Raw genomic sequence first — 23,235 nt, 5'->3', positions numbered from 1 at the left:
GTAAAAAAAAACATATTCTGTGAAAAAGTTAAGCATTTTATACTTGTCGTTATTGAAAAAATATATAATACTGAATATTTTCTAATTTTTTATGGTTTCCCACCTGCAGGGCAATGACTAGTTTCAATTCAACTTTCAAAGACATGAAACTTTCTGTTACTATTTTTTAAACTACTGTACTGTATGGCTGTCACAAGAACCGTAGCCACTGTGTTTCTTGGTTGGTGATGTATTGATGTAAGAAAATCAAACCATAAGATAAGGAAACTTTTGGATTTTCTTTTTTATACCAATCCCCGCATGTTACTGACAGACCAACAGACTAAATCGCAGTAGAAAAAAATGCATGGTGTGCTATGGCAAATTGCTACATAAGCTGAATTTTTAAATATTGGCTTATAATGTGAAAGAAACACTGTCCTTTAATATTTTTGTTATAGGTACACAATGTAAACTTCACCACTTCTCCAGCTTGTGCTGTCAGACAGTATAGGTTGTAATAACGAACATGTGGCTGGTTTTCTGTGTGTGTGTGTGTGTGTGTGTGTGTGTGTGTGTGTCTGGTGTTTGGCAGTTGGTGCTGTAGCTTATCAACCATGAAAGATCCAGTCACAAAACGTTACAGATGTGTAGTTAAGATCAATGAATGAATCAGTGATGGTGTCGCAGCTGGTGTGAGCTCATACACGATGATGGTCTCCTCTTATATTATTCAGCGTTATAGCAAATCAACACATTGACATGCAGTTAATATGCAGCAGATATAATAAACAGAATAATAACATCTGACATTCATTTGTAATAACACTTGATCATGCTGTGGGAAGTCGCACAATATTGTGCCTGTCTTGAACACTATGTCACATATTCAATTTTTTATAGGAAATTAATTCCTGTTCTCTGCATTCATGAATATTGAAGCGACTGCGGTGCTGATGGTTTTAGAGAAAAACACAAAATGACGTCGTAAACAAATACTGGACTTCCAGACACAAAAAAAGGTCCAATAATCACATCTCAGTGCTTCATTTTTTTTTTAACAAACAGTACCTTGAAACAAAAACATGAAGAAAAAAAAAAACAGTACCGTCATAGGACACGTCTCTAACCGATCCAGTACTTCACCCTGTGTAGCCAAAGTGAATCAGCTACAGTGAGGGCGGTGTTGGTGGTGTAATTAATTACAATCTGGTGCTCTTCCCCCTTTTGTTCATTTGCATCTCATCATTAGATTTTTTCTTCATGTCTTCGTCCTCCTCCTTCCCTGAACTCTCCGCGTGAATCTTGTCCAGCTCATCGGGGTCGACATAAGTGTAGAAGCAGGACATGATGGAGAAGATGATGCAGACGCACAGCAGCAGGCCGGCGAACAGCAGGAACTCTTTCCACTGCGACCACAAAGAGAGTTTGCATAGGAAAAAGGTGAGAGTTGTAAAACAAAAACAAAACAAGACTAGGCCAACATCTAATATCTGGCTATTGTCAAATTCTGGTTTTATAATCACAATGTCGTCAGATAAAATCACCAAATTTACAAATTAAAGAAAAAGACTGTGTTCAGCTATATTTACTTGTAGATGATCTCTCAGGGGGGAAGTCTATAACATCTATTATTTTGTCTCATACAGCATGAACACATTAGATATAGAACTGCACAGTTTAAAAACAGTCTCATACCTTCAGCCATCACAGTACCAAAACAGTATTCAACATTATGTGAATGAAAACCAATTGCCATGGTCTGTTAATCTGTAATTGTTAAAGTGAATGATATGTGTTTTTGAATGTTGTCCAGTGTCACTGTTGTTGTCATTGTATGTAGGGTGCTTCATACATACATGTATGTGTACAGAATCTGTGATAATGAATTTCCCCAAAAGGGACAATAAACCTAAAAATCTAACAGTATAAACTCAACACTTCCTGTAAGCATTTTAAATTAAAAGGGCACTTAAAAAAAACCTTCTCAATTCCCCCTAGAAGGATATAAATACAGTTTTTTTTTAGTTTATTTACTGTATTTAATACTGGCATTTAGAAAATTTAGGAAGTATTTCCAAAGCAAACAAATTTAATCAAATCATATGCAGTTTTACAATGTAGTGAATGTCCAGAAGAAAGCTGTATACCACTGGAGAAAAGTGAGAAATTAGACATTTTGTCATTTACATTTTAGAGTAACTGACACTTTAAACAGTTACTGTTTGACAAGTCGTAGTATTTCATACCAAAGGTCAGTTGCTTAGATATCTACCCTCCTTTATTCTGTACTTTTCCTTTTGTTTTTTGTTGTTGTTGTTGTTTTTTTGAAGGGTTTAATGTTTCCCCACCAAACCTGATGAAGTCATTACCTGCTCCAGTCCTGCTCCCTCTGCCACAATCAGCACGATCACGTTCCCAAATGCGACAGTGAGCAGCCAGCCCGCCTGCAGGACGGACTTCATGTTGGCTGGAGCCTGGAGGGAACATGGAGCCAGTGTTAGTCAAGAGTCAAGATATCAGGTCAGGTAAACTTGTTGTACACTTACAAAATCAATCAAGTGGAAACACTGTGTCCTTAATGTGTGTTATTAGGTGACTTATTTTTGACAAATAAACAAGTCATTTAAGTTTAAGCTCAGAATTTAAGCTTAGAACAAGTTTTTTTTTTTTTTTTTGAACACATTCTTATGTATTAATGATACGTATTCATTCAACTTGAGTGATTTAAATATTTTTTATATATTTACCTTCTGGAAAAAGGGTTAAATCTCAGTCATGTCACACTCACATTTAGTCAGGATTTTTTTTAATGGACTCCTTTCCAAAGACAAGTATTAAAATGCCCATAGAAACTTTATAGACTACTCCTGTAGCATGCTGCTGTCCTCTTCTGTCCATTTGTATGCTCAGTGAGTTTTAAACAGTCATTTTATTGATGTTTTGAAACCTCTTTGCTGAGACATTGGGTTGCTGCTGGAATTTATTATATATATATATTTAAAAAAAATGCTTTGCCCAGCAGCACTGATCCAGGACAGGAAACATACAGACATGCTATCAGAGCTCCAGAGAGTGATATTGATTTTCACAAGCAGCAGAGCGAAGACAATGAAGTCATCATCAGCACATTTCAAGATGAAGCCTAACGACAAACCTGAGAGTAGGAGAACTCCAGGCCTGTTATGGAGAACATGACCTCTCCAATTGTTATGAGGACGTACTGGGGGACCTGCCAGGCGATCTGCACGTTGTTGGCTTTGACATCCTCCCGCACGTGCGTCGCAATTTTACCCGATTCCTGCCAAATCACACAGATGGTGTCATCCTGAGGGACCACTTTTCAAAAAAAAAATCTTTGTATAAAATGCTGTTCATGTGACTCGATCCTAACCTCGGTGAGGATGACAGTGTAGGAGGCTCCGAAGTCCAGCAGGCCCAGATCAAGACTGGAGCACTTCTCTGTCTGTGGACTGCAGTGGACATCTGGGTATCTACAGGACGGCAGCAATTAGAAAGGAACAGAAACACATGATTTGACCAGAAGCACATATAGAAATTATTTAACTGAGGCTGATTAGGGTTTTACTTTACGTGCTGTATTGTTACTGCTGGCACCTGTAGTTTTTAAAGTAAAAGTCTTGTTTATGTTCTATAATTAAGGACACAGACTTGTCTCATTCAAAATGACTCTGACATTTGTATTGATGAAACAGCAGCAGAGTCAGGTAACATCTGTGAGTTCATCAACACTAACGACCTCAGTGACATGCATGTACTAGTTTGATTCATTTGTTGTTAGGAAATTAAACAGATTACTGAACCCCTAATGTTTCCACTTGAAGATTTAGGATATACTTTACTGGTCCCAGGCTAGGAAATTGCTGTATTACAGCAGTACAGATAACATAACAAAAAATAAAGAAAGAAACAAAATAGAAACAGATTAAAAAATAAAATAAGATAAAAGTAATGGTATGTATACCTGACTATGGAGTAAAGAGTACTATGTGCAAGTGATAAGTGTAATATGTTATGTACACAGTGGTGAGACGGCATCCACTGTTGAGTCTGGATTAAATCAAAATAATATATAAAATAAAGGTGCTACAAGAACACAGGTGCACATAATGTAAAGTTGAGTTGACAGCTTCTTTCATGAGCCTTAAACCATCATGCAGACAAACTGAGCAGCTTCTAGTCGGACTCACTTTCCCCGCTCCACAGTCTCGTTGGGACTCATGCTGTAACCAGGGGTCAGGTGGAAAGACGCATCTCCCACTGTTAGATTCAGTGTTTCTGGCTGTGTGTTGAGGAACCTGTGGAATTTTTTATTATAAGAAATCATGATCAATCTGACTGTGATCACGTTGGTCAGGTTGACCTACAGGAAAACTTTTCATCATGACTTTAAAATATTAAATATTTTACCTCAGTAGAGGATTTCCATCTGTGTTTTTCATTATGAAGTCTTTCACCTGGATGATGAATAAAACACACACTCATTTCAGCTCCTGTTCTCTTATTATCAATATTTATGAACTTCTTTGAATTTCAAAATGCAGTTCTTGCTCGGTCACAAACATGCAACTCATTGCTCAGATGGTTTAATATTATTAATAATAGCAATTCCCATTATAGACTGCCATATCAAACCGAATTGAATCTCTACCAAATAGATGCAACACATGGATTTTCTCCTTAAACTTTAACTGATGATTTGGAGCCATTTTTCAGAGACACTCACAAGTTCACACTGGGTTCCAGTATCTCCGGGGTAGAGGATGAGACTGTAGGTCGTCTCTTGTTCAAACGTCTGGTTACACGCTACAGTTTTTCCATTGTGGGTGACTTGGATGTTCAGTTGCTTGCTGGATGCCCCCAGTGGAAGTGTTTCATATTGGGGAGGGTCCTGACACAGAGAGGAAATCAATGTCCAGGTTCATTAAAAGGCTTTACTGTTATATGATCTCTAAAAAAGAGAGATTACAGACAAATGTATTGGTATTGTTTAGAAAACAGAGCCATAGAAGTCATTTTAGATATTTCCTAAAATGAAGTTGCAGAAGAGGAAATGTTCCCATCAGACAGCTAGAGGCTCTGACAGTAGCTGGTAAACAACTTGAGCTGAGTGTGTTCATTAAAATGTAAATGCAAACTGTTAAGACAGACAAAACAGGTTTAAAATGTCTCGAGGGTTTTTGCTAAAGACAAACACAGACTGCACATTCACCATGAGCCAACAGGCTTTTGTGTACTTTCTTAATTGCAGTGCTTTTTTTCTGTGTGTGTATGTTTTAACACACTGGGAGCTTTTTAATGTACATCTCCTTATTTATTTATTATATGACAAATATGCACTAATGTATCTTGCAGCCTCTGTTCAATGTCCTGTGACTGTCTTGGCAACAAATGCTTCGTGTCAGTGGTTAAATAAAGTTCATATTATTGAATAGAGAAGGTGACGAACCCTGCACACACCCACAAGACAAACATGCTCTCACATTCTCCGACACAGGTAAATTCAGAGTCTAGACTTGTGTTTGCAGTTCAGAAGAAAACAGAAAAGTGGAAATAGATACGTATGAATTTTGTAATGAGAGATATTTTTTACCACTCTGTGTCCACACTGATAGAAAGACTGTTTCCCCCCTTCACCTGTCTGTATGATTACCTGAAGGTACGGGATCGGCTCTACAAACAGGTCGCTGTCGGGGATCTTCATGCTGACGTTACCTCTCTCCAGGTTAAACACCTGCAGGAGACAGTTCCCCTGAGGTGCAGGATTCACAACCGTTTTCTAGCAGATAGAAAAAGGAAATTAGAGCAGCATACTGATGAGTAACACACAGCAAAGTCTGGAAATGAGAAATCACTCTAATATTATTATACCACAAAGACTTATATATCATTTTTATGGTTCATTATGCGCCCACTTATTTGATACATTGAAATATTACAGTGGGATTTAAATAGAAGAAATAAAGGAAAACTCAAAATGTATTCATGAATTTGTATGAATACAAATAGTTGTCAAGATGTGCAGATGCTAATGTATTTTATTTTTCAGTGTTTTATGGGTGAATACATTTGTGTTGTTGCCTATATATTTAGTGTTTTTCTTATATGTACACTGTTGCCCATAAAGTTGGAATAAAATATTTTTTACCTCCTCTCATGAAATGATTGTGACAACATGATTTTTACCTGATAGTAAGTGTATATCTTCTCAAAACTTTATTGATAAATCTCTTCTTAACATATCACAGTGAAAATTAAACCACAATTAACCTTTATAATAGGAATAAAAATAGGAATGTGTGTGAAAACAAAATTATTCCAACTTTATGGGCAACTTTAAAACTTGTCACCTAATTTTTCCTCTTGTTTTACTATTTTTATCTGAATTATAACATTACAGTACATGTCATGTGGTCTGGGCTCTATAATGAGGGACACCACACATTTCTGTACATGGAAACGACACAGACTGCCTAAAAAGACATGTGCCTGAGCTGTTATTGAACTTTTGACTGATATTATTTGTTGAACTGAAATATGATGATGATAATGATTTTTTGTTTTGTTTTAAGTAGTTGTTGATATATTTAAGCAAAAAACAAATAAAGGCTAATGAGCTTAAAGGAAAAATGTGTGTGAGTGAGAACGACTGTTCGGTGAAAGTCTCTTTTCATTTCACAGTTGCTGCTGATACGCACCACGACGTTGAGCTCCACCACCGTGGCTGCACAGAAGGCCAGCGCTGCAAAAATCATCCCCATGGCCATTTTCCTCAGAGGCCTGAGAGCAGAGAGAGAGAGAGAGTCAACACTCTTATATCCCCTCCATGACTACAGGTCCAGTGTGGATGTTTGCTCTTGTTTGGAGAGTCAGGCTTTATCACTTTATAAATCAGAGGAGTGATTTCCACATCAGTGTCCTCACTGATCTGCCTGATAAGACTCCACCTCATCACTTGTTTTGACTTAATGCCATCTGTCATCTGTCCAATGTTTCTTTTACAGCCTGAGCTATTCTATAAAAAAAATGAGTTATACATTTAAAAAAAAAAACTCTATTTGTAATTCTGAAACCACATTTAAGCTCCTTTTTCCTGAGAAATAAAACTGATCCATTGACTCTATCTCCAATAAACTGTGACGGTCACTAGATAATAAAGGGTTGAGTGCTCCGTAATTCATGAATCAGCCACTCAATGGATTTACAATAGTAAATGTACAATATGTTTGTGTACGTGAAGCGTTTAAATGAAAGGTCACATGGATCATTTCCCAGTTTTAAGAGGCTTCTTAAACGCTCATGTCTGCAATAAAAGGTGGACGTATCCAAAACAACGAGAATACAAACCACTCACGTGATTTTGATTCTGCAGAGGCCGACCAGCGGATATATGATGAGGTCAAAGATGGGCACGAAGAGGAGAATCAGCAGAGCGTTCAGCATCTAAAACACCAGGGAGGGGGGTGGGGGGAGAAAACTCGCAGTTAAACGATGCCATAAAAAGCTCAGGAAAACTCATAAAATCATAAAGACTGAAGTTACACAACGATAGAGCGACTAACTCAGGCTCTAATTTGATATGAGCAGTAAAGAGATGGTCGTGATAAACAGCTGTAAAAGAGTTTTCATGAAAACTGACAGCAAACTGACTCATCGAATCAAACATCAGTCATCGCTAGTGCATTATGGGAGATGTACTGATATGAATGTTGTTGATAGCAAGAATATGAATACAAAAAAAATACAATTCAATATCAGGTTTCTCATTTTGAATATAACTCAATTATATATAATACAGAAGTATCTGGACAGTGACACATTATTGTGTTGTTCTGTAGCACAGTAAATCTGAGGGGGTTTCTGAGGGTCCACGGGAAATATTTGACTATAATTACATCTTTAAGTAACACAATGACAGAATGTATCACTATTTTGATCATGGGTTTCTGTAATTAAATGTCTAAAAGCAAAGATATTATCAAATCCTAGAGCAAAATCTTGTGAAACAACGACTATGAGACAACAGCTCTGAAGCTGAACTGAACAACTCTGACTTTGACTTGTGTTTACATCCACACTAACACAACTGGACTCTTTCCTTTTTGTCAAATCCCTCCAATACTAACCTACAGAAAAGGCAAAGATGGCTGCAGAGTCTGGCATCTGTGGACGTTTGTGAGTGGAGGACGTCTACTGACACTGACACCAACAACAACACATGGTGCTTTGTTTGTTTGAACTTGTCCAATTCATTTTGGAGTGTATAAACATGGCTGATGTGGATGTTAGTTTAAGCTCCACTCAACTTTTTTTCTAATCTTTTGAAACAGTCTCTGTCATCTTGTGTGTTTTTTTCCTTTAGCATTTGCAAAAAAAAAAAAAAAAGCACAGCTTGGTTGAGAACACTGTTGGATTTTCAGTCTATATTTTGTTCACTTTTGTACTGAGCTTTCATGTTTTCTTTAACTCCACTTTCCAGGAAAATGAATCACTGCCACAATATTGTGCAAACAAAACAGGTGAACCAATGAAAGTATGAGAGTTTAAGTAAATTCACACTTCATCATGACCTCTTTGTTTTCTGTGAGATATGATGGGACACGTGAACTTCCCCTAAGAGACAAATATACTGTATATATATTAATATCAATTAATTATCACTGTAGATTTGCACTCTGGGTTTTTTAAGTAATAAAAAATATGCTCAGAAGATATTGAGATACACACTTTCAATTGAGCGATATCTTACTGTTTTGAAATTCTATCATTAAAAGCAACAAAACAGCTCCTAAAATCACTTTTCAAGATGGAGGATGAACTTTGAACCTCATCATGAAGCTTCAAGGAAGAGTTTAAATTGAGTTTTTGTCAGAGAGGAGCTGGGTTTTAAATCCCACGTGTTGTTTTGGGACATTTTTATCATGTACTGTTGGTTATGTGGGCACAAACGTGAGCAGCTGCACCTACCTGTATCTGGTCCGGTTTAATATTGAAGGAATCTCCCTGTAATAAAACAACAAGATTTCATCTAACCAGTCACTTAAACTTTAACTCCAAACCTCATGAGTGCGTGATTTATCGAGGCTGTAAAAAGGAAGCATTTACTGAAATAAAGTGACAAATTGTGACAGAGGGAGGATCCATCCGTTTTACTATCTGATATCAAAGTGCGATGATAAAAAGATGTTATCAGACGATCATTTCGTGAAATTTTGACGAGTGTTGTTTCAAGGGAGGAAACTCTTACAAAAGCCATGTTCATCCTGGTGGCCTGAAGCGTCCAACGGGAACCCTGCAACACACAACCACACTGATTGTTAACGTATTTTCAGGCAACAGTTTGTGAGTTCAAACATCATGAACCGACTGACTGTGTTTGTTTTCCTAAAGGAAGATGTGGGTTTGTTTGATTTGTTTAATTTAATCTGTCATTTTAAATGAAAAATGAACTCAGGAAGAATGAAATTCAGGAATCATGCTTGTGGCTTTGAGGTTTTCCATAATTTGAGGGTTGTGTTGAATGCCGGCCAAAAGGTGATAACAGATACTTATGGGATTGAATCAGAGAGATGACACCAGACCTTGACCTTGTGCTGGCTGAGACAACCTGTCACGTATGTACGACCGACAAGAGCTTGATCTAACCCTAAGTCCCTTTTACATGGTAATTAAACATTTCCTACAAGGACATACGATACGCTTAGAACAACTAGATCAAGTCCCATCTACAATTTCTATGTGGTTATAGCATCAGAGGCATAAACTGCTCTGGTGAAAAGTGGTAGAATTAATACATTGATTTTAGCACTTTATTTATAAAATAAATGTGCTTTATCTCATGTCAGCCAGCAGCTTGTTATCTTACTTTAGCACAAAGGCAGGAAACAACCTGCAGGTACATAAATCTGTCCACCAGCTTTTCCAAACTTCAGCAATTTAAAGGTTGTTTCTTGAGATGGGAAACACCCGAGGCCCCACAATGCAATATAAACACAATAGTTGATATCCTGATTCAGCAGTTTTAAACATTTTTGTGAGTATTGCAATTTGATACATTGCGATGTATTACCTTTTTGCAGCTGCAAATTATGTCCCAAGAGGAAAACTTGGTCAACATCAGTTTTATCTAAGTTCTCCATCTGTTCATCTCACTTCCATCAATATTTTTATTCGTGCTAAATGTGATTGTCAAGACAGAGTCAAAGAAATTACTTTACTTTCCTACTACAAAAACTTCAACTCGTGTTTCTAATAAGATCATTACTTTTTTTCATTCGTTTTGCACAGTGGTGCAGTGGTGCGGCCACCTGTCCAGGGTGTCCCCCCCCCCTCACCCTATTCAGCCAATGAATGGATGGATAGTTTTGGAGGTTGATTGATAGGTGTGTGTTGTTGTTGTTGTTGAGATTTTTTAGCCTGGACCATCAGCACACAGTGTTTGAACCATGGCGAGTTAAAAAAAAAGATGAGTTAATGAGTCGTCTTCACGTACCTGCTGATCGAACAGAGCCCAGAACATCGGCAGTGGGATGTAGAGCACCAAAACCCGCAGCACCATCTTAATCTCCTGGATCAGACGTTTCTGTTAACACACCGGACGGATTATTGATCCACTGAAAACAAAAATGCAGCAGACGCTCTTTTTGACCTTTTTTCAAAGCAATTCTTGTTAAAGTCCTAGTTCTGTTACCGAGTACTTGTCCTCGGCCCAGTCCAACCAGTGCTTCCTCTGGGGCTCATACTTTGACCTCCTCCAGCGGTTTTTGATGGCGAACTGGAGACCAGAGCAAATACCAGAAATGAAAACAGACCCCGCAGGAAGAAGCAGAAGCAGGAACGGTATTTAAAATGCATGCCATTATTACAGCACAAAATCATTTCTCATTGTAAACACGTTAATAAATCATCTGATACAGGAGATAACTCACTCCAATGCAATTGCAGACTTCCAACAGGATGTTTCCCTGGGGAGGGTTCCTCTTGTACAGCCCGCTGCCGGCTATGAACACGACTGCACGAGATGGATGAAGAGTTAGACTGGGGAGGAAAGCTATTTATGTTGGAAATGGCTCAGCTGTTGCGCAAACAATGTCTCAATTTGTCTGATATCACAGCAGCAAGTAGTAATAAATCCACAGATTAAGATTAGGTACAGTGAAGACAAAAAGACAAGAAGAGCAGAATCTGGCTGTACTTTGCCTTCTAAGGAAGTTTTTTGCCCCTTTTCCAGCAGCTTGAGAAACGGTTAACAGATTGTAACACGCTGTAAACACACCAGGCTTCTAACCCTGAAGCCCCTCTCTCTCACACACACCCTTGTTGCTGTGATATGCGCTCTCTGCCTCTCCAGTAGTAAAAGCACTGTTTGTTTTCACAGCGAGCGAGCAGGCCGAGCATGAATCACACAAGGATCAAGGGTGACGGGGGGATTTCGGAGGCAGAGACAACCGACTGTCAGGACGTACGTATGCCGAGGGGCTTTAATCAACAGGAAGCCCGGCCTGTCAAAAAGCTGGACTCCATCCTATATAAACATGTTCTCAAACATGCAGATCGCAACCTGAACTCAGCTCTTAGACTCTGAAACGTGACAGCTTAGTTAGACATTGATGGAAAAATAAAAGCAGATTTGCATTTCTCATCCACACATAGTTTGTATTCATTCACAGTAACTACAGTAGTTAAACCAGTGAAACTGATTTATTCCTTGACACTGATGGGAAAGCACCAATATAATCAATGACCAGACATCATCAGCTGATACTAATACATCTATATGATGTCATCGATGTGATGCGCAAATAAGCAAAAGAAACCAATTGCGCAAATTTGAGTTTCATGACTTTTTTTTGCGAGCACTCAACATAAATCCACCATTGGCCGCCAATGTGTCGTCTATTTTACTTAATGGTGTAATATTCTGGCTGAGGATGTTGTGGTATCACTGATATTTTATGAGATGATGTGAGGTAGTTTAACAAAAAATGTTTGTTGATGTAAGCCCTAAAGCCACTCCTCGGCAAAACACAAAGTACAGCTTAGGCTGATGGGAAAACCCATTTGAGTGGTATAATAATAGAGATAACTTCTATTTATATAGCACTTTTCTCAACACAAAACAAAGTTACAAAGTGCTTCACAAGAAAAATAAAAACTGAGATAAGAGAAAGGAAAAATTTAAGTGAGCATCATAAAAGTGTATAGGGCAGCATAAAAATCTCAAATCAGCATTAAGTCAAAGGTTGTGACAGCAATAGATAAAAACAATGACAGGGATAAAACAATAAAAATAGAAAAAGCACAATTCAGACACTACCCAAGGTAGTTACCGAGTTACAGTGTCTGATTTGGGTTGGGAGGGAGTTTCAGAGTAGTAGAGCTGGTCACCCTTAGTCAATTGGGAGATGGATAAAGCTTTAAAAATCACTAATAACCTTTTAAAATCAATGCAAATGGAAGGAGAAGAGCATCAGAGTTATGTGATCGAGCCTGTTTGTTTGTGTATCATACAAACAGCAGCACTTTGCAAGAGTTAAAGACAGCGGATACAGTGTAATATAGTCAGTGACTGTCCAACATACCCCTCTATGCCGATGACATGTGATTGGATGTTGCAGGTGGATGAAAACTCACCTAAAGCCACGACCATCAGAGCTGCAGGAACACCGAAGGCCAGAGCGTAGCAGTCATCGCCGAAACACTGCACATCACCTGCAGGTGCAAATTAGCAGCGTTAGCAGCACCAGGATATAGTGAATGGACCTCAATAGGTTCATCAATATCAAGACTTTTAATGCTCACTTCTCAGAATGGGTGTGATCACAGTGGACAGGAGACTCCCAGCGTTGATTGACATGTAGAAAATGGAGAAGAATTTCTGTCTCTCACTGCCCTGAAGGGAACAAACAAGATTTTTGGAAAATACTCTATTTCATTTTTAACATTTAAGTTCGAATGAAGATGTCATGATGGTTTTGAATTAATATTGTAAAAGTTGTGAATCTGTACAAGCAACTCTGGTCTCAGTACTTTTGTGTAATCTATTTTTAACCCGTTTTTCTTCAATGTTTCTTCAATTTGAACTCTATAGGAGGCAGAAAAACAGAGATGTGTATCTGACATTTAAGTTGTTGGATATCAGACTTTTTCATAAACTCTGTTGATGGACAAGGTTGGGTGCAACAGCTTGTTTGAAAACTGCTCTCTGCTGCTGAGAGATCTGTAATTGTATTTAAATTTCTTTGTGTTTTTAACTATTTGTGATGTCTAGACCTCCTGTTTTCCCACCAAGATGTCAAGTCTCTTTGTGTTTTAACCATTTGTGATGTCTACACCTCTCAATTTCCCACCAAGATACAAAGCCCTGTATACAAAGGGGTGACAAAAGGCAACAAGATCAAAGACCCTTTCTGATGACTCCTCATGGACGTTTCTCAGGTATAAATGTTAACGTCTCCCTATCTTTCTCCATTCTGACCGCTCGTGTGTTGATTGACCCTTTCTTTGCAAAGAAAATAAAAACCATGTCGGCCAGCAGAAGTCTCTATTTCATTCTTCACCGGCAGCAGAGAATTTCCACAACACATCAAAAGCTCAAAGTGCTGTGAAACCTAAAACAAGCTGAGAAGCTCTCTGTCAATGTTTTTTCTTTGTAATAACCAGTCTTCACATTTAAACCCCTTGTCATTTTACAGATGATATGATTTCTACTTTTTTTTTTAAACTTGAAGAATCTCTACAACTAAACACCTAAACTGCTCTGGCTCCAGAGTGAATTACAGGAAGGTTGTTTTTTTTATTGAATTAAATGAAAACAATAAAAGCTGCAAAGGACGTGCGGTGTCTTACATGCTCCTCGTCAAACTGGTCCCCTCCAAACGCTGCCACACAAGGTTTGATTCCTCCGGTGCCAAAGGCGATGAATATCAAACCGACCATGGACAGAGCACTGAAACACACAAATATTGCTCATACAGGTGTGATCTATTCACTTTAGTGGTGAAAAACAAGTCAACCAATTGACAATCTGGTGATTCAAATGATTCGATACATCACTTAAGATGCAGAAATTAGCTGATTTCACTTTTTCTATTTTGATCTTATTAGGTTTTGGACTATTCATTGAGCCCCGAGTCACAGAACCTGATTCACATCATGACGAACACCTCTAACATCACTGTGTCTGATTGTGACTGTGGCTGCAGTTAACTCACATGTGCATGGTGCTGTCTCCCACAGTGGGAATGGCTCCAACCGACTTGACCACATGGCCGATCACATAGACAATGGAGAGGTAGATGATGGTCCTGTGGGGAGCAAAAACTGTGATTACTGTATGTACACTCAGAGCTGCACTGTTGTTATTATACAAGAGTGTGTGTGTGTGCAGTACGTTTGGTCAGAGTGATTCATCTCCACTAAGAGCTGCTGCTGTTTAGACAAAGCTCCCAGGTTGCATGACGTATCGCAAACAGGCGCAAATCACAAAACCCCTGCTTATGAACTGATTTTGAGTGCAGTTCAGTTTATTTAGTCCATGCTGTAACACCACTGGGACAATAAAGGTTTACTTCACTTTATTCAGGGATGAAGGAGACGGGGGACTCACTTGAATTTTCCAAGCCAGGAGTCAGCGATGAGCGCTCCCAGTATGGGGGTGAAATAGCAGAGGCTGCTGAAGGCATGGTAGACGGCGGTGGAGAGGTCCTTGTCCCAGTGAAGGTAGGAGACGAAGTAGAGCGTCAGCACCGCTGGAAACACACACACACACACACACACACACACATACACACACAGGTGTCAGCTGTGAGCCAGTGCAGGGGACCGATAAGACTACTCACTCATCACATGTCCTTGAAGATTGTGAATCAAAGCACCCAGTTATCCCATCATGCATCATATATGGGTCAAATGATTATTATTCAATACTTTGTTGATTCATGAAGTTATTTGTGTTCAAGTGTATCACATGAACTTGATGAATGAGAAGCTACAGAAAGTCTATGACAGAGGGCAGACACGTCGAAGAGTTCATCTTTACACTCTTTAACCTCACTTGAGGGCTGTCAATCGATAAAAATATTTGATTAACTACCAGAGCGCAACCATAAATCATCAAATATTAACAAAAACAGTGACTAATATTGTCCAGAAACCCTCCAATCCAACCCTCCATCTGTCTGTAGATATTTCCAAGGGAGTTTCAAATGTTTCCAAATACAAAATTAATCAGGTTAGATTTTAGGGAAATGTCTGTAAAAGGATACATGAATGATCCTAGAATAAATCTATTGACAGAATATTGCTATTACAAATGTATATGGAGACTGTGGGTTGAGTATTTCACTAATGACACATTTTTCCAGCTGTAAAGATGTTTCACAGGAAATCTAAAGAGCTGAGGCTGCTCTTTGCTGTTGACACACGTTTAATCACTGAACAAGTCAAATGACCTTGTTTACTGCTGTATTGATTCTGAAATGAATATTCAATCAATTAATTACAATATTTGAGTAATTTCTCAAGAAGAAAAACAATGAAACATCTTCCAGCTGCAGCTCCTCACAGAAGATGCTGTTTGTCTATGGTTTTGGTTTTTGGTTTTTCATTTTACTGGAAATCTAATATGTTTGGGTTTCTGATCCTGGACTCTAGGAAACATCGATCCACAATCTTCTGAGTTTTTTTTTTTTTACACACAATGCAATTAATCAATCCACTGATCATGCATGAACATTTTTTATAAGTTTGATCATAAGTTTGCTGAACCTTTGTTTCATATACAGTTCAATCAGCCACTTACACAAGCGCTTCACAGTCTGAATTTACAGTGTGTGAAGGAAGGTTCAGTAACTGACTCATAAAATCATATCAAGAGATAAATTGATAATTAATTACAATAATTTGTTACTGATTGAATATTTCTCATGACTACATTTCAAATTACTGAGTGAAATTCACTTCATCTAACAGGACTTTGTGTGTTTCTTTGTGTGTGTGATGTGTAAAGCAACTAAAGCAATGTGACAGACATGTGAGAATGAGTGAGGTCATGTGAGGAGAAGATCTTTATCTTCTGTCCCATCTCTCCGTCAATGCCTCACATCCTGTTCACCACTTTAACAAGCTGAGCATCGTCAATACAGACACACACACTCCTGCTCCTTGGGTCAAGTCGACCTCTCAGCATGATCTGCACAGAGAGTGTTTCTTCATACCTTTCATGCCATAGTAGGAGAATCGTTCACAGAACTCATTCACCACTATGAAGCAGATGCTGGTTGGGTAGTTGGTCCCACATAGTTTCTAGAAGAAAGAAAGTTTATTTATTTATTGACTGGATTAGAAGCAGCGACATGTGACATTAATTAAACAGCCGCTCCAACAGTAAATCCACCGTCCATCATCTTATCTCTCCTCTCTTTGTCAAATAAAAACACAATCCTGCAGCTTCAGTCAGTGTTTTCACCATCTGCCCCACAGTCGATCACTATTTTACAGTGGAACGACAGGAATGCAGCAGATACATACAAACCTCCTGTTAGTCTGTCACTCATAAAAGACTTGAGTTAATCTTTACACAGACATAGAGGTTACACTCTGATATGATCATGCTCTGACACAGCGATAAAAAAAAAGTTCAGTCTATTCTCAGAATTCTGGGACAGAAACAGGAAACTGCGACTTGATGCAAGAGAGATGATCAGTTTTCATCCGTTGCACTTACAATGCATCTGTTTCCTGGTTGCAACAGTGCATTTAATTAGTAAAAAAAAATCAAGTGTTTACCGTTAACTTGCAACATATCTGCAGATAACGATTTTACAACTGAATGCTAATGCTAAAAAAAAAGTTCATGTGATGCCTTACTAAACGACCTGCTGTGATGATATCTAAAAGAAGAGGCTTCCTTGTTCAGTAGTAAATAATTAAGTGTAAAACTGTGGAGCAGCCTGGCTGGAAAATGTACAGTGATTTTCTGTTTTAAATGTGCACAAGATTATTTGTAGTACAACTGACACTTTGTAAAATATTGATTGTGAATTGAAAACTTTCCAAAAAAAATAAAAATAAATAATGATGATGATTATCTATATTAATCACTTAAGTAAGATATGTCAAAGGTGAAAATCAGATGAAAATCTTCAACTAAACCAATCATTTGTTAGCATGCACTTTTATGTAACACACTTTTAATAACAACAATTACCAGATTATACACTGAGGGAAAAAAATATGCTGAAATAGATTCAAACTTTTAGGAAGAAATATTGTAGTGTCACTTTTAAAACTTGCTGCTTTTACAAATTGCTGCTGAAATTTTAAATCTGCGATTCATTCAGTGTCAAAGTTTGAAAAAAAAGGAGAGATTTGCCATTGGTACCGAGAATACACCAGGACAGTGTCATAAAGTTATTCTTCATTTAATCATGTAACCACTAAAACATAAGGTTCAGCCTCAGCTTATAATATATATATAAAATCAAGTCTAGTGAGCTCCAGTCAGTGAAAAACATTTTTTTCTCTGATGGTCACAACAGAAAACAGCACTTGAGCGCTTATAGCACTTTTATCATCATATTAATAGTCAGCTGTTATGGGTTTTTTGTGTTACATATCATTGTTTTTTTTGTTTTGTTTTTTGTATATATGTTTCAAAAGGATTTCATTACCTGATCATCTGACTGTAAAACAAATCTACCTACAGGTACAATAAAGTAACCTGAACCTGAACCTGAACCTTTAAACAAGTTGGATCTGTGCATCTTTACTTGTTATTAGTTTTATATTGTGCAATAGCTGCTAAACTAATCCCACATCCCTCTAGTGGCAAAAGTCACGGTCTCGTGCAAATCCTTGGCTCAGTAACATCTGCCTTGGAGCTGTGTGTGTGTGTGTGTGTGTGTGTGTGTGTGTGTGTGTGTGTGTGTGTGTGTGTGTGTGTGTGTGTGTGTGTGTGTGTGTGTGTGTGTGTGTGTGTGTGTGTGTCTGCCTGCAGCTCCTCCACAGCTACACTGTGGAGCTGGATGGAAAACACACTCCTCAGTGGGTCTCTCCACTAAAGACCCGGCAAATATGGAGAAAAAGTGACACTAAGGACGCTGCGAGCAAACATCGTTTCTGATATGATGTGATATGATATAATCACAGCTGCTAAATGGAGCGTGAAGTTTTCTCCTGTCAAAAAAAAAACCACCAACCCATGTGTGTGGACAAATCAAAACGAGAAGTGCGCGCACAGATTCTGCATAGCTTCCTCTAGGGATGATGAGAGCAATCAGAGTCAGAGTCTCTGTGTCTTCTTATTTTTGGAGGTGAAATTGCGCGTGAAAACATTTTGCTGTGCCCCTCTGGCCTCCGGCTCCACCAAGTTTCCTCAGGATGAAAACCAGTGGCACCAACAACATCCCCTCCTCGGCTGCAGCAGCCGCTTTTTTTTCTGTCACATTTTACATGATGCGCCTGTTGCATCATCTCGCCTCCAGTTTAATGTGAAGCTTTAGTGAGAACTGCAGAAGTGCCTCACACACTAAGCCACGCAGCACTTGCACTTTAAGAAAAAAACACTTGTATAAATCACTTTTGGAGACGTTTGAAGCGCCTTCAGCTCCAGTTTGTGTCCACGCGTCTCTTCCAGCCAAACTCGGTGCGTTTTTTACATTTCTTTTTTTTTTTTTAAACGGTGGATTAGAAATGATTTTTAAAAACTTTCCAACAACCAAAAACACAACTCAAACAACCCGAACGACTTAGTTTGTGCTATACAAAAACTTTTGCATGATATATTTACCTTGCCCATGTTGCTTTACTTGCTGGAGAGATTGTGGATGTTTACTGCTGCATCGGCAGCTCCTGACTCGTATCCAAGTCCGTCCCACTCCTGCTACTCCGCTCTGCGAACCGAGGGCACCAAGTGTAAAAAAAAAAAAAGACCTCGCTCACTTGAGCTTTTAAAGCGGACTTAAAAGTTAATATTCCACCATAAAACCTCGGCTCACCTCTCCAGGAACTGCAGCGCGCCTGCAACACACCTCACGCCCTGTGGGAAACAAGTCCAAGTCCAACCAAGACCCAAAAGCTACAGAGATCTCTCATCCAGAGGAGAGTTTTTTGCATATGAAAAGCGCCGCAGTTGGAGTGAAGCTCTGCCTCTGTGAGGAGCAGGAGGTCCGTTAGTTGTAGCTGCAGTGTAGTGGAGCAGCAGCTTCTCTGCTTGTACAATAGAGTCGTTGTTAAACCTGACTGTGGGATGAAGGGTCAGAGTGGCCTGTGACTGTTCGCCAAGCCGCACATTTTCCCCGGGAGGATGACCATGAAAGCATCACAGGATGCCTTTTAATTCACCACAGGCAACGTGCATTAGTGCCTATAGTGCGTGAGTGCGTGCGTGTGTCACCTCTTATTCATTAACCTTTATTATATCACCTCTTATTTCACATTCTTTTTTCTTTTTTTTTTATCTCTTCTGTTTAGTGAACAACACAGTTTTCCAGTGAAGAAGATTACACATCACACTGTGTTGAGATGACTTCACTGCGTTCAGAGTCAACTTTGATCATTTTGACTATGAAGTAAACATGTTATCACCCCTCGGTGGTGGTCATAATTTGAAGATAAAATTAACACAGAGCAAGGGGAAGATGCTATAATGGAGTTAGTAATACTTTGTTTGTACAGCACTTTTCTTTAGAAAGTTACCAAGAATTTCACAAGAAAAGTAAAATCAGATAAAAAAGAATCCATAGTGCACATTTTAACAAGTGTTTAAAGGCAGAATAATATTAATAACATCAACAGAGGATAATAAAGAATAGAGTTATAAATAAATCAATAACATGTATTAGATATTATATAAAGCCAAAGCATTTCCAGGGGAGGTCATCTGAATTTAAGCACAGTGAATGTCATGTCCTCCATGTATTCCCAGATTTAGTTAAAGTTTTTCCTGTTTTATTTTGAAATATTCCTTTGTCTTCTTTCTGCCCTCTTGTGTTTCCCCCTTTAACCAGCACCTGCTCCACCACAGTGTGTTGCACTTGTGTGTCATTGTTTTCCCTTTGTCTATACTCACTTTTTTTTTTACCCCCCTGAACTGTTGAACCCATCTTTTCATTTGAACTTTGATCTTTGAGCTTGTCCAGGACTTAAGCCTGTTGCTTTTAGCTGTTACTTTGTGTTTTTCTTACATTAGACATACCTTTTTGTGTTTTACCTTGTTTAATAATGACCCTTTTTGTTGCCCATCACTTTGTGTTTTTGTGTCTGCATTTGGGTCCTAAACCTGGTCTCCCTAAACCCGACAGTGAAGGCACCATTTCAGCATGCAATGGACTAATGATGATAACGATGATGATGAACTGTAGAGAAGCGCTGAAGCAAGTGCTCAGATATATTACGTGTGTAGGCTACTGATCATAAAGGTCTAAACCAATAATAGGCTACAGGTCGTAAATATTAGCAGAGTTTACGTTACTACAGTATTAGATAATAGTAGCTGAGTAAAGAGTGGATTGGAGTGGGAGAATAAAGTGAGAGGAGATATAAATACTTAAAGTAGAAGTCGTCCTATATCAAGTCAACTATACGTGTGACTTTGCAGCTCTAAAAAATGTGTTTTAATTCTGTCTTTCCTTCAAACCTTCATCATCTGAAACAATGTTATTTAATTAAAACATTACATAATTGGATAGAACAGAATACAATAGAAATCAATTGAAATTTCAAGAGGTTTCACCTTTATCAGAAGGTGGAGATTTCTCAGATGTCATGGCAACATCTATGGGATGTCCCTGGTGTGTGTACTTGAGTTTAAATGCAACACCTGCAGGAAACGCTGCATGAACAAAAGACTGAAAATAACATTAACCGTCACTCTCAGCTGTGTGTTAAAGCACCAACGTAAAGCAACTCACTGTCTGCAGCCCAGCAACCAATAAGAAGGAGGTCTAAGGTCATGGCTCAGCAGTCAGCTGACAGCACCAACGACCAGGGTCAGTGGTCGCCTAGAGTCAACTCATCCACGCATAAGAAACACTGTTATTTATTCATTTAGCTTTCCCATCCACTTCTATTTTCAACTTGCTGCTCACAAGGTTTTTTCTTTTCTGCACAACGATCCTGCAAACTGCCAACTCATCACTTCTGGTTTAAAATAGTCCAGAGAGGATCTGTGATACTAACCTGAAACATCATTGCTGTCATATTGTTTTGCTTTTTGCCCATAAAATCTTAATCAGCAAAGTTACCAGTGAAAGCAGTTCCTAAATTAACAGAGCTGCACTAAAATATATACTGTCTAAAAAGATGCCCGAATCATCCTTTATGAGCTAAAACATCTAATTCATGTGGTTAAGTTCCTGTCAGATACAGGGGGCAAAATCCGTCCTTGTGACTGAATGTCCCCCTCTCAGGTCATGTGACGGTAACTTAGAAAACTTTATCTGCTGGTGGAAACTGGGAAATGTGGTTTGAAAGGAGGAGTCGACTCTGGTGGTGGAGATCCTGTTACTCACTTCTCCAAAGAACATGATACGTGTTTTTGTTTGTTTCCCCTTACCATGACTCAGACATGTTTCTTGGACTTGACTCAGAAAACCAAGATTAATGTGCAAGTTCAAATTCATATTGCGTGACGCAAAATCCCCCAATTTAAACACACGGCTGATAAAGTTAACACTGAGATTATGAAGACACTAAAACCTCTGAACCATCACCAGAGGGACGGTGAAGGTGTTGGCAGTGTTTGGGTGGAGAAAACAGACGCGGATGAGGTGAATTCAGGTAAAAGCCGCAGTGAGTTACTGCTTCTCTTTATTACATCCATCCCAATTACAGGGGATGAGGTAGAGAAAATGAGCAGTTGATGATGATTTCTAAGCGCAGCAACAGAAATATGGATCGTACAAATGGAGATGAAACTCACATTATGGCTCATAAAGATTCCTGGAAAATGGAGCCTTATCTAATTCTGCAACCTGGAATGAAATAAATCTCTCAGGCCATAATCCTGCAACAAGCCGTGGAATAAATCATCTGTACTTTGTGTGTGTGAGCCAGACATTGAATCCAGCACCACACACACACACACACACACATACACCAGGCAATCTCAGGGTGACCGTCATATCTGACCAGGAAATCTGACACATTTACACTGAGGTGATGCTCCATTTATAGAAATAAAGCAGATGAATAAGGCTTAAATTAGCACATTGAAAAAAAAGCTGCAGTTCTGTCCCAGTCCACAAGAGTTCAGCATTTCACCACCACTGTCTCCATTTATCAGCAGAGATGCTTTTAAATACACATTTTTACAAGGTTTTAACAATTTATTTTTATTAAATTAATAAAGACAAAAATCATTTTTGTTTGTAGTTTAGTGTTTATAGTGTTTTCTGACAGGACCTTGTTGTCATTATTACATTCGTGACACAAAGAAAACAAAAGTCAATATACTGATACTTGTATTGTGAGAGAACACGTTTTGAAACATGACAATAAAAACACTTTTGTTTCTGTATTATTGTGTGTTTACCGAGGTGATTGTAGAGTCAAAAGTTTGTATTTTTGACAGAGAAGATGAAAAAGTCATTTGATTACTGGCTTCACAACAACACTGTGTTTGATTGCTATGATATTTATAAAAACTCTCCTTTCTTTTAACCTGTTAAAAGTGGTTTTAATATACTGCATCACAGAAAACTGTAAGAACACTCATATACTTTATAAAACAGGAAGTGAAACCTGTAACATCACTGGTTCTGCCAATTAAATGTAATGACAGAAAACACCTACAAATAGTAAATAGTTTTTCAAAAGAATAATGACTTGTTTCTTTATTTCAACACTTTACTCTGTCTGGATCTGTGTCATCACCATCGTCACTATTGTCTTGTAGGACAATAGAGACAACAGTGTACAGTCAACAATGAGCAGCACACTAACTAACAAATGAGGTGTTTATGAGTCTGTATACTGACTGGTTTAAGATTTTTTTCAGTCTTCCTCTGAGAAAACTTTCATCATTTGGATGAAGCCACAGGTTTCTGCCTCCAGGAGACACATGTGGTGGTGACGGATGTTACTGACATGATCAGACAAGAGTCTATAACCTCTTTAAAAAGCTATACTTCATAATATATCGGCCTGTGCAAATAACAAATAAGGAATTTTAATTATAAAACAAATCAAAACTATAAACATGGTTAAATCTAAAAATACATCTCTGTATGTACA

At 38.4% G+C, this 23,235-nt stretch overlaps 1 protein-coding gene across 1 annotated transcript; it reads right to left on the bottom strand.

Moving 5' to 3' along the window:
* Positions 1-547: 547 nt before the first annotated feature.
* Positions 548-18,917, bottom strand: slc15a2 (solute carrier family 15 member 2). The gene is made up of 22 exons (XM_085765277.1): positions 18,791-18,917; positions 16,218-16,305; positions 14,609-14,750; positions 14,214-14,306; positions 13,849-13,948; positions 12,802-12,892; positions 12,634-12,711; positions 10,929-11,011; positions 10,691-10,774; positions 10,493-10,582; positions 9,248-9,292; positions 8,968-9,003; positions 7,355-7,443; positions 6,699-6,780; positions 5,654-5,779; positions 4,727-4,891; positions 4,411-4,457; positions 4,191-4,298; positions 3,374-3,473; positions 3,137-3,280; positions 2,352-2,456; positions 548-1,388 (listed from the first exon to the last, which is right to left on the bottom strand). Exons 1-22 carry the CDS (start codon positions 18,797-18,799, stop codon positions 1,182-1,184), a joined length of 2,112 nt encoding a protein of 703 aa, XP_085621403.1. The 5' UTR covers positions 18,800-18,917; the 3' UTR covers positions 548-1,181.
* Positions 18,918-23,235: the final 4,318 nt, after the last annotated feature.

This window comes from Trachurus japonicus, chromosome 21 (assembly GCF_045865225.1).
Source record: "Trachurus japonicus isolate A0001 chromosome 21, Traja_1.0".
In the NCBI taxonomy this organism is placed as follows: Eukaryota; Metazoa; Chordata; class Actinopteri; order Carangiformes; family Carangidae; genus Trachurus; species Trachurus japonicus.
Note: the sequence above shows the minus strand (reverse complement) of the source record. Positions and strands in the feature narration are given on the sequence as shown.